The 14,595-nt window shown below is 36.3% G+C and overlaps 1 protein-coding gene across 3 annotated transcripts in view; it reads left to right on the top strand.

Annotated features, from left to right (window-relative positions):
• The window catches only part of SCAPER (S-phase cyclin A associated protein in the ER), a 539,336-nt gene that overhangs the window by 161,489 nt on the left and 363,252 nt on the right, over nt 1–14,595 (top strand). For all 3 annotated transcript variants that reach the window (XM_028092672.2, XM_028092676.2, XM_028092674.2), the window contains exon 17: nt 6,484–6,626. In XM_028092672.2, the coding sequence (XP_027948473.2) occupies nt 6,484–6,626 (143 nt within the window). The remainder of the gene's footprint in view (nt 1–6,483; nt 6,627–14,595) is intronic.

Here is a 14,595-nt window from a genome sequence, read left to right on the forward strand (position 1 = left end):
ACATTTTGTAAATTATGTGTTACTTTTGAGGAACCATTAGGCATTAATAATTCAGAGATAATTAAGACATGATCCTTTATGGTAAACAGTACAACACAATGTGAAAGTGTTGTAGAACTATGTATAAGCTACAGAGGTATCACAGCAGAGGGAATAATTAACTCTGTTGGTAGGAGGGGATTGTCAGGTAAAGTTGTCTGGAAGAGGTAACTTTAGCTGGGTTTTAGGGGGAAATATATGAGTAATACTGTATATTTTGAATAGAAGTGTTTGGTTCCTTTTTTTGGATTCATTTTGTAGATCTGAAGATTTGAAATATAGTAGTTATATTCCATTTAAAAATGATGACTCTTGTTTGATAAATTGGAACATTTATTAAAGCTGAAAGGAAAGCAGTTCTTTCTTGAAAGTAGTAGGGATTTCCTATACTCACTAATACTTTAAAAATTGTTTTGACTGTTCAGAATTATTTTTTATTAAAAATATGGAAATTTCCTATGTATTTAATTTTCAATGTAAAATTTAAAACCTATCATGTTCGGGGCGCCTGGGTGGCTCAGTTGGTTAAGCGACTGCCTTCAGCTCAGGTCATGATCCCTGGGTCCTGGGATCGAGCCCTGCATCGGGCTCCCTGCTCAGCCAGAAGCCTGCTTCTCCCTCTCCCACTCCCCCTGCTTGTGTTCCTTCTCATGCTGTCTCTCTCTCTCTCTCTCTCTCTCCATTAAATAAATAAATAAAATCTTCAAAAAAAAAGTCCACTGGTAATGTATAGCATATATATAATTAAAATTTTTTTAATGTGTAGTCACTACTGGATGTGCAAGACACTAATGCCACACATTCTGTAGATAAAATAACAGTAAGGTCCTCTGTCTGCTTTACTTTCACTACTTTTACATTTTAACATTCCCATCAACTATTATAGGCAATTGTGATCCTTCTTTCTTGTAAGTAAAATACTAAGTAGATGCTGTCATCACGTATTCTCAATTTGCCATTTTTCTTATGTAAATTATTGGTTAGTTTTAAGTTCAGTTTCCTTGGATATTCTGCCTGTCCTTTTTCCCTAATTTGAATTGTAGGCCTAAAAGGGTAGGGATTTGTATTATCCGTTCTTAGGCTGCCGTAAACAAATCCCTGACTATGAAACAAAGTATATGGGGATTTCAGAGGTTTCAGAAGGCTTAAGGATTAGGTATCTTTCTAATTCATTATTTGTATATATATAGATTTATAATGCATATTATTTTATAAAGTTATGCTTCATTTAACAGATATTTATGGAACTCCTTTGTGAGATGTTATGTGAAGTATCAAGTTTTTTTTATTTAGGAAACAAATTTTAGAAAGGAAAAGACTAGCTGAACTTACCAATTTTATTCATTAGCTGTAGTTACCAGTTATCTTTTTCCATTAATTAAAAACAAAAATTAAAAGATTGACTATTGTTTGAAGTGCCGTTATTTCTGTTTGGAGTATGTCTTATACACATGAATAAAATCAGCAAGTTGACATTATATTTACAGAGTCAAGTTGGCTTCAATGCACATACACATAAAGTATATATACACATATATTTTATTTATAAGACCATTTTATAATTTTTGAAAGTATATTTTTAAAGCTTTTGGTTTTACAAAATATGAAGTGAAAAGGTCTGGTTTAATTATTTAATGCCTAAGCCTTTTGCATTTTATTGTGAAACTTGTTTTCAGACATAATACAGATTTTTTTTAAGCTTTTATTAGTTTCAGGTGTACAATGTAGTGATTCAGCAATTTCATATATCACCCAGTGCTCATCATAAGTGCACTCCTTAATCCCCACCACCTATTTCACCCATTACCCCTTCCCCACACTGGTAACCCACCCATCCCCTCTGGTAAACATCAGTTGGTTCTCTATAGTTAAGAGTCTGTTTCTTGGTTTCTCTCTCTCTCTCTCTCTCTCTCTTTTTCCTTTGCACATTTGTTTTGTTTGTTTGTTTGTTTTTTCAAATTTCCCAGTATAATTTATTTACAACCCCACCACTAGACAGCAGATTACAGCATTCTGAGCAGTCTTTCCCTACCATTTGGAGATATATTTTTATCAAAGTGAGATAAACAGGATTTCCCAATTGCATTAATTTTATGAGTAGAGAGCAAGAACACAAGTGATGTGGGACTAACAGTATTTATAGAAAAGCACAGGTCATTTGAAAGGGCATTGGGTATAAAACCTACAAACGGAGGATGAGGGAGATTTGTGGTTCATATTTAACTCCAAGTGGAATGATATTCCTCTCCTTTTCCTTTATTACTTTCTATTCTTTTCTTATTTAAATTGCTTTCTCCTTTTTATAATACTTACCATCTTAGTCCATTAAAACTGTTAAAAAAAAAAGCAGGAAGAGAAAAATGAGGGCGGGAAATCGGGGCGGGGGGAGACGAACCATGAGAGACTATGGACTCTGAGAAACAAACTGAGGGTTCTAGAGGGGAGGGGGGTGGGGGGATGGGTTAGCCTGGTGATGGGTATTAAAGAGGGCACTTTCTGCATGGAGCACTGGGTGTTATACGCAAACAATGAATCCTGGAACACTACATCAAAAACTAATGATGTAATGTATGGTGATTAACATAATATAATAAAAAAAAGCAGAATAGAATTTATAGGAGTAAATGCTAATAATATCCAACAATCAAGTTCTTTTGTTACTTCCTACCTCCACTCTGCATTTTGTGCATTTGTTTTCTTCATTTGGATAGATAACAGTTTGTTTTGTGTCTTTTATCCCACATAGGAATGAAATCCTGGTATTTGTCTTTCTCTGACTGACTTATTTCACTTAGCATTATACTTTCTAGCTGTATCCATGTCATTGTAAATGGCAGGATTTCATTCCTTTTCATGACAATAATAACCCATTGTGTGTGTGTGTGTGTGTGTGTGTGTGTTTACGTATGTGTGTGTACACACCATATCTTCTTTATCCACTCATCATTCAGTGGATACTTGGGCTGCTTCCATATCTTGGCTATTGTAAAGAATGCTGCTATAACCATAGGGGTGCATGGTGTTTTTGTATTTTGGGGGTAAATACCCAATAGTGCCATTGCTGGATCAGAGGGTAATTCTATTTTTAACTTTTTAGGAACCTTCCTACTGTTTTCCAGAATAGCTGTACCAGTTTACATTCCCACCAGCAGTGCAAGAGGGAGGGTTCCTTTTTCTCCACATCCTCGCTGACACCTGTTGCTTCTTATGTTTTTGATTGTATTGATATGTTTTTTTCAAATCACCCCCATTCCCCAGGTAGCTCACACAACCTCTCCCTGGCCGTTAGTCTTTATGATTAATGGAATACACTGATATAGGTTCTTCTAACTACTACTTATATAGCCTTGTGCAAGTCATTTTGCCTTCGAGCGCCCCAGTTTGTTGTGATATCAAAATTACTAATATAAGTAAGGACTTAGCAAAGTGTTTAGCAGAGAAAGTGCCCAATAAATGACAGAAAAAAAAAAATACTAGAGCAGTTCCTGTTTAGAGAACACTGAGGAGACATGTGAATACCTCTCATACTTAATTACACTGACTACAGTAACTTCATACCTACAACAAGCCCTATCTATCCCAGTGGAAGAAAATTTTTTAAACTAGTAAGTTAAAAAGTCCCTATATTATTTTTGTTTTGGGTTTTTTTTTTTTTTTTTGGCGGGGAGTCCAGGGCAGGAAGGGGCTGGGAATTAGAGGGAATACACTGATATCAGAAAGGCATGAGTGGCAGATTACAGACTGCTGGAGGCATGCATTTAGGTTTTTAAATATATTCTTTGTGTCAGATATACTATTCACAAACTGGTTATAGTTATTTCACAGTACTAGGTAGGCATAATGTGTGAAAACTTGTGTCACTATCTAAGATCTCAAAACCTCTTTAGGACTGAAAATAATCAAATCTGGCACAGAAAATCATCTCCAATGAAGAAAATATAAATAAAAGAATTTTCTCTTAAATTCACATTTCTTTGCTGTTAAAAAAAATCTGTATTGACAACCTATGGAATGGGAGAAGATACTTGCAAATAACATATTCACGAAGGGTTAATATCCAGTATATATAAAGAACTTATAAAACTCAACACCCAAAAAACAAATAATTAGTATATGAGCAGAAGACATGAACATCCAGATGGCTAACAGACACATGAAAATATGTTCATCATCACTCATTGTCAGGGAAATATAAATCAAAACTACAATAAGATATCACCTCATAACTGTCAGAATGGCTAAAATCAACAACACAAGAAACAACAGATGTTGGTGGGGATGTGGAGAAAAACGAACCCTCTTGCACTGTTGGTGGCAATGCAAACTGGTACAGCCATTCTGGAAAATAGTATGGAGATTCTTCCAAAAGTTAAAAATGGGGGCGCCTGGGTGGCTCAGTCTGTTAAGCATCTGACTCTCAATTTCATGATCTCAGGGTCGTGAGATCGAGCCCTGCGTCAGGCTCCATGCTGGGCATGTAGCCTACTTAAGATTCTCTCTCCTTCTCCCCCTCCTTCCCCACTCACGCTCATGCTCTCTCTCTCAAAAAATTTTAAAAAGTTAAAAATGGAACTACCCTCTGATCCAGCAATAGCACTATTGGGTATTTACCCCCAAAATACAAAAACACTATTTCAAAAGGATATAAGCACCCTTATGCTTATAGCAGCATTCTTTGCAAATAGCCAAGATATGGAAATATCCCAAGTGTCCATTGATGAGTGGAAAAAGAAGATGTGGTATATATACATGAAACGGAATATTATTCAGCCATAACAAAGAATGAAATCTTGCTCTTTGCCCTGACACAAATGGAGCTAGACAGTATAATGCTAAGTGAAATAAGTAAGAGAAAGACACCGTATGATTTCACTCATGTGGAATTTAAGAAACAAAGGCGCAAAGGAAAAGAAAAGAGAGACAAACCAAGAAACAGACCTAATATTGATAACAAACTGATGGATACCAGAGGGGAGGTGGGGTGGGGGGGAATGTGTGAAATATAGGTGGTGGGGATTAAGGAGTGCACTTGTGTAGAGTACCGGGTAATTGAAATACAAATTTTATTTTATTTTTTTAAGATTTTATTTATTTATTTGACAGAGACACAGTGAGAGAGGGAACACAAGCAGGGGGAATGGGAGAGGGAGAAGCAGTCTTCCTGCAAAGCAGGGAGCCTGATGGCGGCGCTTGATCCCAGGACCCTGGGATCATGACCTGAGCCGAAGGTAGACGCTTAGCGACGGAACCACCCAGGTGTCCCTAAAATACAAATTAAAAAAAAGTAATAGAAATGAAAAATAATATCACTAAGAGAAAATGAAGATGTAATAATATATATATTTTCCATGAAGAAAGAATAATGATTTCAAGATAGTCTTGAAATTTACCCATAATTCTGTATTTGTAAATATGGAGGTTGATAAGTTGAATGTTGAAAAAGATACTGAAAGACATTGAAGATAAGATAAAAATGTCAACATTTGATTTTAACGAAACAGAACAAAAGTATTAGGAGCCATGATGGAAACAAAATCTCTAAAAACATGATTGAAATTCTTTCTTAATTATATAACAAAAATTATCTTTATATAAAAACTGTATATAAAATGCCAAACAGAAAAAATAAAACTATGTGCATATGAAAATAAAATCTATCAGTACAGCTAGTAATATGGTGAGAGTTAGCAAAGTACTCCTCGTAGGCAAAAATATACATAGGACATAGTATTTCACAGTATTTTGATTATCTTCTGCCTTGATGATGATAAATAATTACTGAAAATTTTCTATATGCCAGGGCCTCTGGTAAGTATTTTTTATGTATTATCTCATCTGTTCTTCACAATTTCTGAAGACATTAGTACTATTGTTATTTGTCTTCCAGAAGACAAAGGCACAGTTATAATATACCTAGACCAGAGTCCCTGATCCAGTGAATAATAGGGTCATGAAACAAAATCAGGGAGTCTAACCCAGTGCCCACTCTCTTACCCACGGTGCTGTATTATGATGGCTCTTTTTCCTTGCCACAAGTTTTTTTTTTCTTTCTCCACTTAACTCCTTCATGAATGCTTAGTTCAGAAATTTGTTAACTATACTTTCTTCATCATGTTCTAGGATTTCTGAAACCATTTGTAAACACCAGACTTTAGAAGTGATTAACCATAAAATATATGTTAGGTTCTCAGAGAATATGAATAACATAGTTTCTGCTTCAAAGCGCATTTATTCTTATAATTATGTGCAATACTGGTAAATGACATATGAAAACCACATATCACTGATACTTATTTTTTTTTTTTTAAATTCTGAGAAGTATACCTAGTAGCCAGCGAGGAATCTACTTGGCTTGAATATATAAATTTATGTCAAAATGGTGCCACCTTTAATCATTTTCACTTTACACATAATTCTAACACTTTAAAACTTTTCTGACTGTAGGAACGCAAGAGAGCTCTAGAGGCAGAACGGCAGGCCCGTGTAGAAGAACTGTTGATGAGAAGGAAAGAACAAGAAGCCCGAATTGAACAACAGAGGCAAGAAAAGGAGAAAGCCCGTGAGGATGCTGCCCGAGAAAGAGCTAGGTACCTCCTTTGCTATCACGATTTTGATCTTGATGAACCTGCTGTAATGAGTGGATGTTCAAATCACGTCTAAAAATAAAGCCATTTGCTGTCATGTAGATTTTTAAAGAAATAGTCACGATTTCCAAGAATTATGTCATTGTATTTAAAATAGAAACCTTTTGAATCTTCCTACTGGGAAACGATATTTCAAGATTTTTTGATTGCAGGAAACAGAATTTGATACTGGCTAGCTAGAGCAAAGATTTTTGGAAAATATTGGGAATATAAGTGATAGAGGAACAGGCTTGGAAATGGTCAGGTGTCAAAGGCTAGGTCACAAGGGCACAGTGGTGGCCTTTTGATGGAACCAGTCAGGTCAGCATATTGCCACTCTGATTATGATAAATGACCTTCAGTCATCCCTACATTTTGAAATTATTTGTTTAAGATTCAAAGATCCAGGAAAAAACATTTAATTGGCTAAGTTGAAGTCACTTTTGGTTGCTGTACACCTTGCTGATGTGATATTTTCTGACCTTTTAATTGTAGCAAATTTAGTGGTTGTGAAGAGATAGCTCTTTGTGGTTTTAATATGCTTTTCTAGTTGGCCAAGATTAATAATAAGGCTGAGCAACTTTGCTCATACTTACCAACTACTCAAGTTTTTTTAATGTAAAGTGCCTATTTAAGTTTTTTGTTCATTTCTCTACTGGAATATTTTCTTTTTGATATTTGGGAATTATCTTTACTAGATACCAATTCTTTGTCAGATACATTTGTTGCAAATATTTTTGTAGGTATGGCTTACCTTTTTACTCTATGATGGCTTTTAATTAATAGTTCCAGGTGTACCATCTAGTGATTCAGCACTTCCCTACAACACTTGGTGCTCATCACCAGAAGTGCACTCTGTAATCCCCATCACCTACTTAAACACTCCCACACCTGATTAATATAATTCTTGATTGCAGTGTAGTAAAACTGAACAGACTTTGTGATTTGTGCTTTTTGATCTTGTTTATGAAATCCCTTCCTCCCTGGAGTCATAAGATACTCTTCAAAATGTTGTAGTTAGGGAGGGCACGTGTTCTGATGAGCACTAGGTGTTATGCGCAACTAATGAATCATTGAACACTATATCAGAAACTTATGATATACTATATGCTGGCTGAATAAAGGAAGGATGGAGAAAAAAATGCAGTTTTCTTTTAATAGTAAAGTCTTTATCTACCTGGAATTTATTTAATTGTATGGGTTGAAGTAGGAATCTAATTTCTTTTTTTTCTCCAGTGGATACCCTGTTCTAACACACTTATTGAGGCATCAATTTTTTTCCTACTAATCTATAAAATTTTCTGATATAAATGAAGCTTCCATGTATGCATGGTTGTTTGTAGGCTCCATTTTCTGGTCCATTGGTCACTTTTTCTATTTCCTACCTTAATTCTCAAAGCTTTACAATAATTCTTGGTGTCTATTACTATCCCTTACTTTATTTTTTAATTATTAGGACTGTCTTGGCCCTTTTGCATTTCCAGTGTTAGAATCAGCTTGGTCAATTCTATAATAAAAAAAGGAAATTGTAAAAATGTTGTGATTTTTGTTTGTTTTTGTCTTTTTTTAGTTTCAGGTGTAGAATTTACTGATTCAACATTTATAAACAACACCAGGTGCTCATTACAACTGTATTCCTTAATCCCCATCTCCTATTTAACCCATCCCCCCACCCCACCCATCTCCCCTCCTATAACCATCAGTTTGTTCTCTATACCTAAGAGTCTGTTTCTTGATTTTCCTCTCTTTTTTCTCCCCCATGTTTGTTTGTTTTGTTTCTTAAATTCCACATACGAGTGAAATTATATGGCATTTGTCTTTCTCTGACTTATTTCACTTAGCATAATACTCTTTTTTTTTAAGATTTTATTTATTTGAGGGAGAGAGAGAATGAGAGATAGAAAGCACGAGAGGGAAGAGGGTCAGAGGGAGAAGCAGACTCCCTACTGAGCAGGAAGCCCAATGTGGGGCTCGATCCCGGGACTCCAGGATCATGACCTGAACCGAAGGCAGTCGCTTAACCAACTGAGCCACCCAGGCGCCCTAGCATAATACTCTTAACTCCATCCACTTTGTTGCAAATGGCAAGATTTCATTTCTTTTTTATGGATGAATAATATTCCATTGTATATATATACCACATCTTTATCCATTCATCTGTCGGAGGGCATCTGGGCTCTTTCCATAATTTGGTTATAATATGATGCAATAAACATCAGGGTGCATATATCCCTTCAAATTAGTATTTTTGTTTCCTTTGGGTAAATATCTGTTAGTGCAATTGCTAGATTGTAGGGTAGTTCTATTTTTAACTTTTGGAGGAACCTCCATACTGTCTTCCATAGTGGCTACACCACCAACAGGTAAGAGGGTTCTCCTTTCTCCACATCCCCACCAACACCTGTTGTTTCCTGTGTTGTTAATTTTAGGCATTCTGACAGGTGTGAGGTGATATCTCATTGTAGTTTTGATTTGTATTTTCCCTGATGATGCATGATGTTGAGCATCATTTCATGTGTCTGTTGGCCATCTGGATATCTTTTTTGGAAAAATGTCTATTCATGTCTTCTGCCCATTTTTAACTGGATTATTTGGTTTTTGGGTGTTGAATTTTTAAGTTCTTTGTAGATACAGGATACTAACCCTTTATCAGATATGTCCTTTGCAAATATCTTCTCCCATTCTATTGGTTGCTTTTTAATTTTGTTGATTGTTTCCTTCTCTGTGCAGAAGCTTTTTATTTTAATGAAGTCCTAGTAGTTTATTTTTGCTTTTGTTTCCCTTGCCTCAGGAGACATATCTAGTATGAAGTTGCTGTGGCCCATGTCAGAGAAGTTACTGCCTGTAATCTCCACCAAGATTTTTATGGTCTCACATTTAGGTCTTTAATCCATTTTGAATTTGTGTTTGTATATGGTGTAAGAGAGTGGTCCAGTTTCATTCTTTTGCGTGTTGCTCTCCAGTTTTCCCAATAGCATTTGTTGAAGAGATTGTTTTTGTTTTTGTTTTTGTTTTCAGTTGGATATTCTTTCCTGTTTTGTTGAAGATTAATTGACCATACATTTTTGGGTTCATTTCTGGAATTTCTGTTCTGTTCCATGGATCTATGTGTCTGTTCTTGTGCCAGTACCATACTGTCTTGATTACTACAACTTTGTAATAGAACTAGAAGTCTGGAATTGTGGTGCCTCCAGCTTTTGCTTTTCTTTTTCAAGATTGCTTTGGCTATCTGGGGTCTTTTGTGTTGCATACAAATTTTAGGATTGTTTGTTCTAGCTCTGTGAAAAATGCTGGTAGTATTTTCATAGGAATTGCATTTAAATGTGTAATTACTTTGGGTAATATAGACATTTTAACAGTATTTGTTTTTTCAATTCATGAGTATGGAATGTTTTTCCATTTCTTTGTGTCAGCTTCAATTTCTTTCATCAGGGTTTTATAGTTTTCAGAGTCCATCTTTGTTTAGGGTTATTCCTAGGGATCTTAGGGTTTTTGGTGCAGTTATAACTGGGGTGGATTCCTTGATTTCTCCTTCTCCTTCATTATTGGTATATAAAAATGCAGCAGATTTCTGTATGTTGATTTGTTATCCTGCGACTTTCCTGAATTTGTGTATTAGTTCTAGTAACTTTTTGGTGGAGTCTTTTGGGTTTTCCTTATAGAGTACCATGTCATCTGCAAATAGTGAAAGGTTTGACTTCTTCCTTGGTGATTTGGATGCCTTTTATTTCTTTTTGTTGTCAATTGCTGAGGCTAGGAATTCCAGTACTATGTTGGACAACAGTGGTGAGAGTGGATATCCCTGTCTTGTTCCTGACCATAGAGGAGAAGCTCTCAGTTTTTCCCTATTGAGGATGATACTGGCTCTGGGTTTTTCATATATGGCTATTACTGTGTTGAGGTATGTTTCCTCTAAACCTACTTTATGGAGAAGTTTTATCATTAATGGATGTTGTACTTTGTCAAGTGCTTTTTCTGCATCTGTTGAAAGGATCATATGGTTCTTATCCTTTCTTTTTTAATGTGGTCTATCATGTTGATTGATTTGCAAATATTGGACCACCCTTGCAGCCTAGGCATAAATCCCACTTGATCATGGTGAATGATTCTTTTAGTGTACTGTTTGATTCAGTTTGCTTATATTTTATTGAGAATTTTTGCATCCATGTTCATCAGGGATGTTGGCCTGTAGTTCTCCTTTTTAGTGGAGTCGTCAGGTTTTGGTATCAGGGTAATGAATAGAATGAATTTTGAAGTTTTCCTTCCATTTCTGTTTTTGGAATAGTTTGAGAAGAATAGGTATTAACTCTTCTTTAAATGTTTGATAGGGCAGGGGCTCCTGGGTGGCTCAGTCGTTAAACATCTGCCTTCGGCTCAGGTCATGATCCCAGGGTCCTGGGATCAAGCCCCGCATCGGGCTCCCTGCTCCGCGGGAAGCCTGCTTCTCCCTTCCCCACTCCCCCTGCTTGTGTTCCCTCTCTCACTGTGTCTCTCTGTCAAATAAATAAAATCTTTAAAAAAAATAAATGATAGGGTAGTTCTATTTTTAACTTTTGGAGGAACCTCCATACTGTTTTCCAGAGTGGCTGCACTAGTTTGCATTCCCATCAACAGTGTAGGAGGGTTCTGCTTTCTCTGCATCCTCTCCAACATCTGTTGTTTCCTGTGTTGTTCCTTTTTGCCATTCTGACCTGTGTGAAGTGGTATCTCATTTAGGTTTTGATTTGTATTTCCTTGATGATGAGTAATGGTGAGCATATTTTCTTGTGTCTGTTAGCCATTTGTATCTCTTCTTTGGAGAAATGTCTGTTCATGTCTTCTGCCCATTTTTTGACTGGAATTTTGGTTTTTGGGTTTGAGTTTGATAAGTTATTTATAGATATGGTATTCTAGCCCTTTATCTGATATGTCATTTGAAAATATCTTCTCCCATTCCTTAGGTTGCTTTTTAGTTTTGTTGATTGTTTCCTTTCCTTTTCAGAAGCTTTTTATTTTGATGAAGTCCCAATAGTTCATTTTTGCTTTTGTTTCCCTTGCCTCTGGAGACGTGTCTAGTAAGAAGTTTGCTGTGGTGAGATCAAAGAGGTTACTGCCTGTGTTGTCCTCTAGGATTTTGGTGGATTCCTATCGCACATTTACATTTTTCATCCATTTTGAATTTATTTTTGTGTATCGTGTAAGATAGCAGTCCAGTTTCATTCTTTTGCATGTTGCTGTCCAGTTTTCCTAACACCATTTGTTGAAGAAACTTTTTCCCCATTGGATATTGTTTCCTGCTTTTTCAGTGATACTTGTGGGTTCATTTCTGGGTTTTCTATTCTGTTCATTGACCTACATGCCTATTTTTGTGCCAGTACCATACTGTCTTGATCACTACAGCTTTGTAATAGTTCTTGAAGTCTGGAATTGTGGTGCCTCCAGCTTTGCCTTTCTTTCTCAAGATTGCTTTGGCTCTTCAGGGGCTTTCCTGGTTTCATGCAGATTTCAGAATTGTTTGTTCCAGCTCTGTGAAAAATGCTGGTGTTATTTTGATAGGGAATGCATTGAATGCATTGAATGTGTAGATTGCTTTGGGTAAATAGAGACATTTAAGTAATATTTGTTCCAATCCATGAGCATGGAATTTTTTTCCTTTTCTTCTTCCTCAATTTCTTTCATCAGAGTACAGATCTTTTACCTCTTCGGTTAGGGTAATTCCTAGGTATCTTACAGTTTTTGGTGCAATTGTAAATGGGTTTGATTCCTTCATTTCTCTTTCTGCTGCTTCATTATTGATGTATAGAAATGTAACAGACTTCCCTGTGTTGATTTCATATCCTGTGACTGCTAAATTTGTGTATCAGTTCTACCAATTTTTGGTGATTCTTTCAGGTTTTCTACATAGATTACCATGTCCTCTGCAAAGAGTGAGAGTTTAAATTCTTCCTTGCCAATCTGGATGCCTTTTATTTCTTTTTGTTGTCTGATTGCTGAGGCTAGGACTTCCAGTAGTATGTTGAACAAGGATGGTGGTGAGAGTGGACATCCCTGTCATGTTCCTGATCTTAGGGGGAAAGCTCTCAGTTTTTCTCCATTGAGTATGGTATTACCTGTGAGTCTTTCATAAACAGCCTTTATGATGTATAGGTGTGTTCCCTCTATCCCTACTTTGTTGAAGGTTTTTTTTCAAGAAAGGATGCTATATTTTGTCAAGCGCTTTTTCTGCATCTATTGAGAGGATTATATGGTTCTTATTCCTCTATTAATGTGGCATATCATGTTGATAGATTTGAGGATGTTGAACTACCCCTGCTGCCCAGGAATAAGTCCTACTTGGTCGTGGTGAATAATCCTTCTAATGTACTGTTTGATCCTATTGGCTAGGATCTTTGTGAGAATTTTTGCATCCATTTTCATCAGGGATATTGGTCTATAATTCTCCTTTTTGGTCGGGTCTTTGGTTTTGGGATCAAGGTAATGCTGGCTTCATAAAATGAGTTTGGAGGTTTTCCTTCCATTTCTGTTTTTTGGAACAGTTTCAGAAGAATATTTATTAATTCTTCTTTAAATGTTTGATAGAATTCCCCAGGGAATCCATTTGGCCCTGGATTCTTTTTTTTTTTTAAGATTTTATTTATTTGACAGAGAGCACAGGCAGGGGGAGCAGCAGGCAGAGGGAGAGGGAGAAGCAGACTCTCTGCTGAGCAGGGAGCCTGACGTTGGACTTGATCCCAGGCCCCTGTGATCATGACCTGAGCCGAAGGCAGATGCTTAACCGACTGAGCCACCCAGGTGCCCCCGTCTGGCCCTGGATTCTTATTTGTTGGGAGATTTTTGATTATTCATTCAATTTCTTTGCTGGTTATGGGTTGTTCAGATTTTCTATTTCTTCCTGTTTCAGTATTGGTAGTTTATATGTTTCTAGGAATTTACCCATTTCCTAGTCTAGATTGCCTAATTTGTTAGCATATGATTGCTCGTAATATTCTCTTATAATTGCTTATATTTCTGTTGTGTTGGTTGTGACCTCTCCTCTTTCATTCATCATTTTATTTGGGTTCTTTGTCTTCTTTTTAATAAGTCTGGCTGGGGGTTTATCAATTTTTTTTTAATTATGTTATGTAGTCACCCTTCAGTCAATCTTGTTAATTCTTTTTTTTTTTTTTAAAGATTTTATTTATTTATTTGAGAGAGAGAGAACGAGAGATAGAGAGCATGAGAGGGAAGAGTGTCAGAGGGAGAAGCAGACTCCCTGCTGAGCAGGGAGCCCGATGTGGGACTCGATCCCGGGACTCCAGGATCATGACCTGAGCCGAAGGCAGTCGCTTAACCAACTGAGCCACCCAGGCGCCCCCAATCTTGTTAATTCTTTCATAGAACCAGCTCCTAGTTTTGTTGATCTGTTCCACTGTTTTTTTATTTCTATTTCATTGATTTCTTCTGTAATCTTTATTATTTCTCTTCTCCTGTTGGATTTAGGCTTCATTTGCTGTTTTTTCCAGCTCCTTTAGGTGTAATGTTAGGTTGTGTATTAGACTTTTCTTGCTTTTTGAGGAAGGCCTGTATTGCTTATATACTTCTCTCCCAGGACTGCTTTTCATTGGCTTCCATGTATTTTTTTTTTTTATTTCTTCTTTAATTTTCTGGTTGACCCATTTATTCTTTAGTAGGATGTTCTTTAACCTCCATGTATTTGTGGTCCTTCCAAATTTTTTCTTGTGTTTGACTTCCAAGTTTCATGGCATTGTAGTCTGAAAATGTTCATGGTATGATCTCAAACTTTTCGTACAGTTGAGGCCTGATTTGTGACCCAGTATGTGATCTGTTCTGGAGAATGTTTCATGTGCATTAGAAAAGAATGTATATTCTGCTTTAGGATGAAATGCTCTGAATATATTTCTTATGTCCATCCTGACCAGTGAGTCATTTAACGCCATTGTTTCTTTGTTGATCT

This window comes from Eumetopias jubatus, unplaced genomic scaffold (assembly GCF_037043125.1).
Source record: "Eumetopias jubatus isolate StellerSeaLion01/CBP00866 unplaced genomic scaffold, mEumJub1_p1.0 scaffold_7, whole genome shotgun sequence".
NCBI lineage: Eukaryota > Metazoa > Chordata > Mammalia > Carnivora > Otariidae > Eumetopias > Eumetopias jubatus.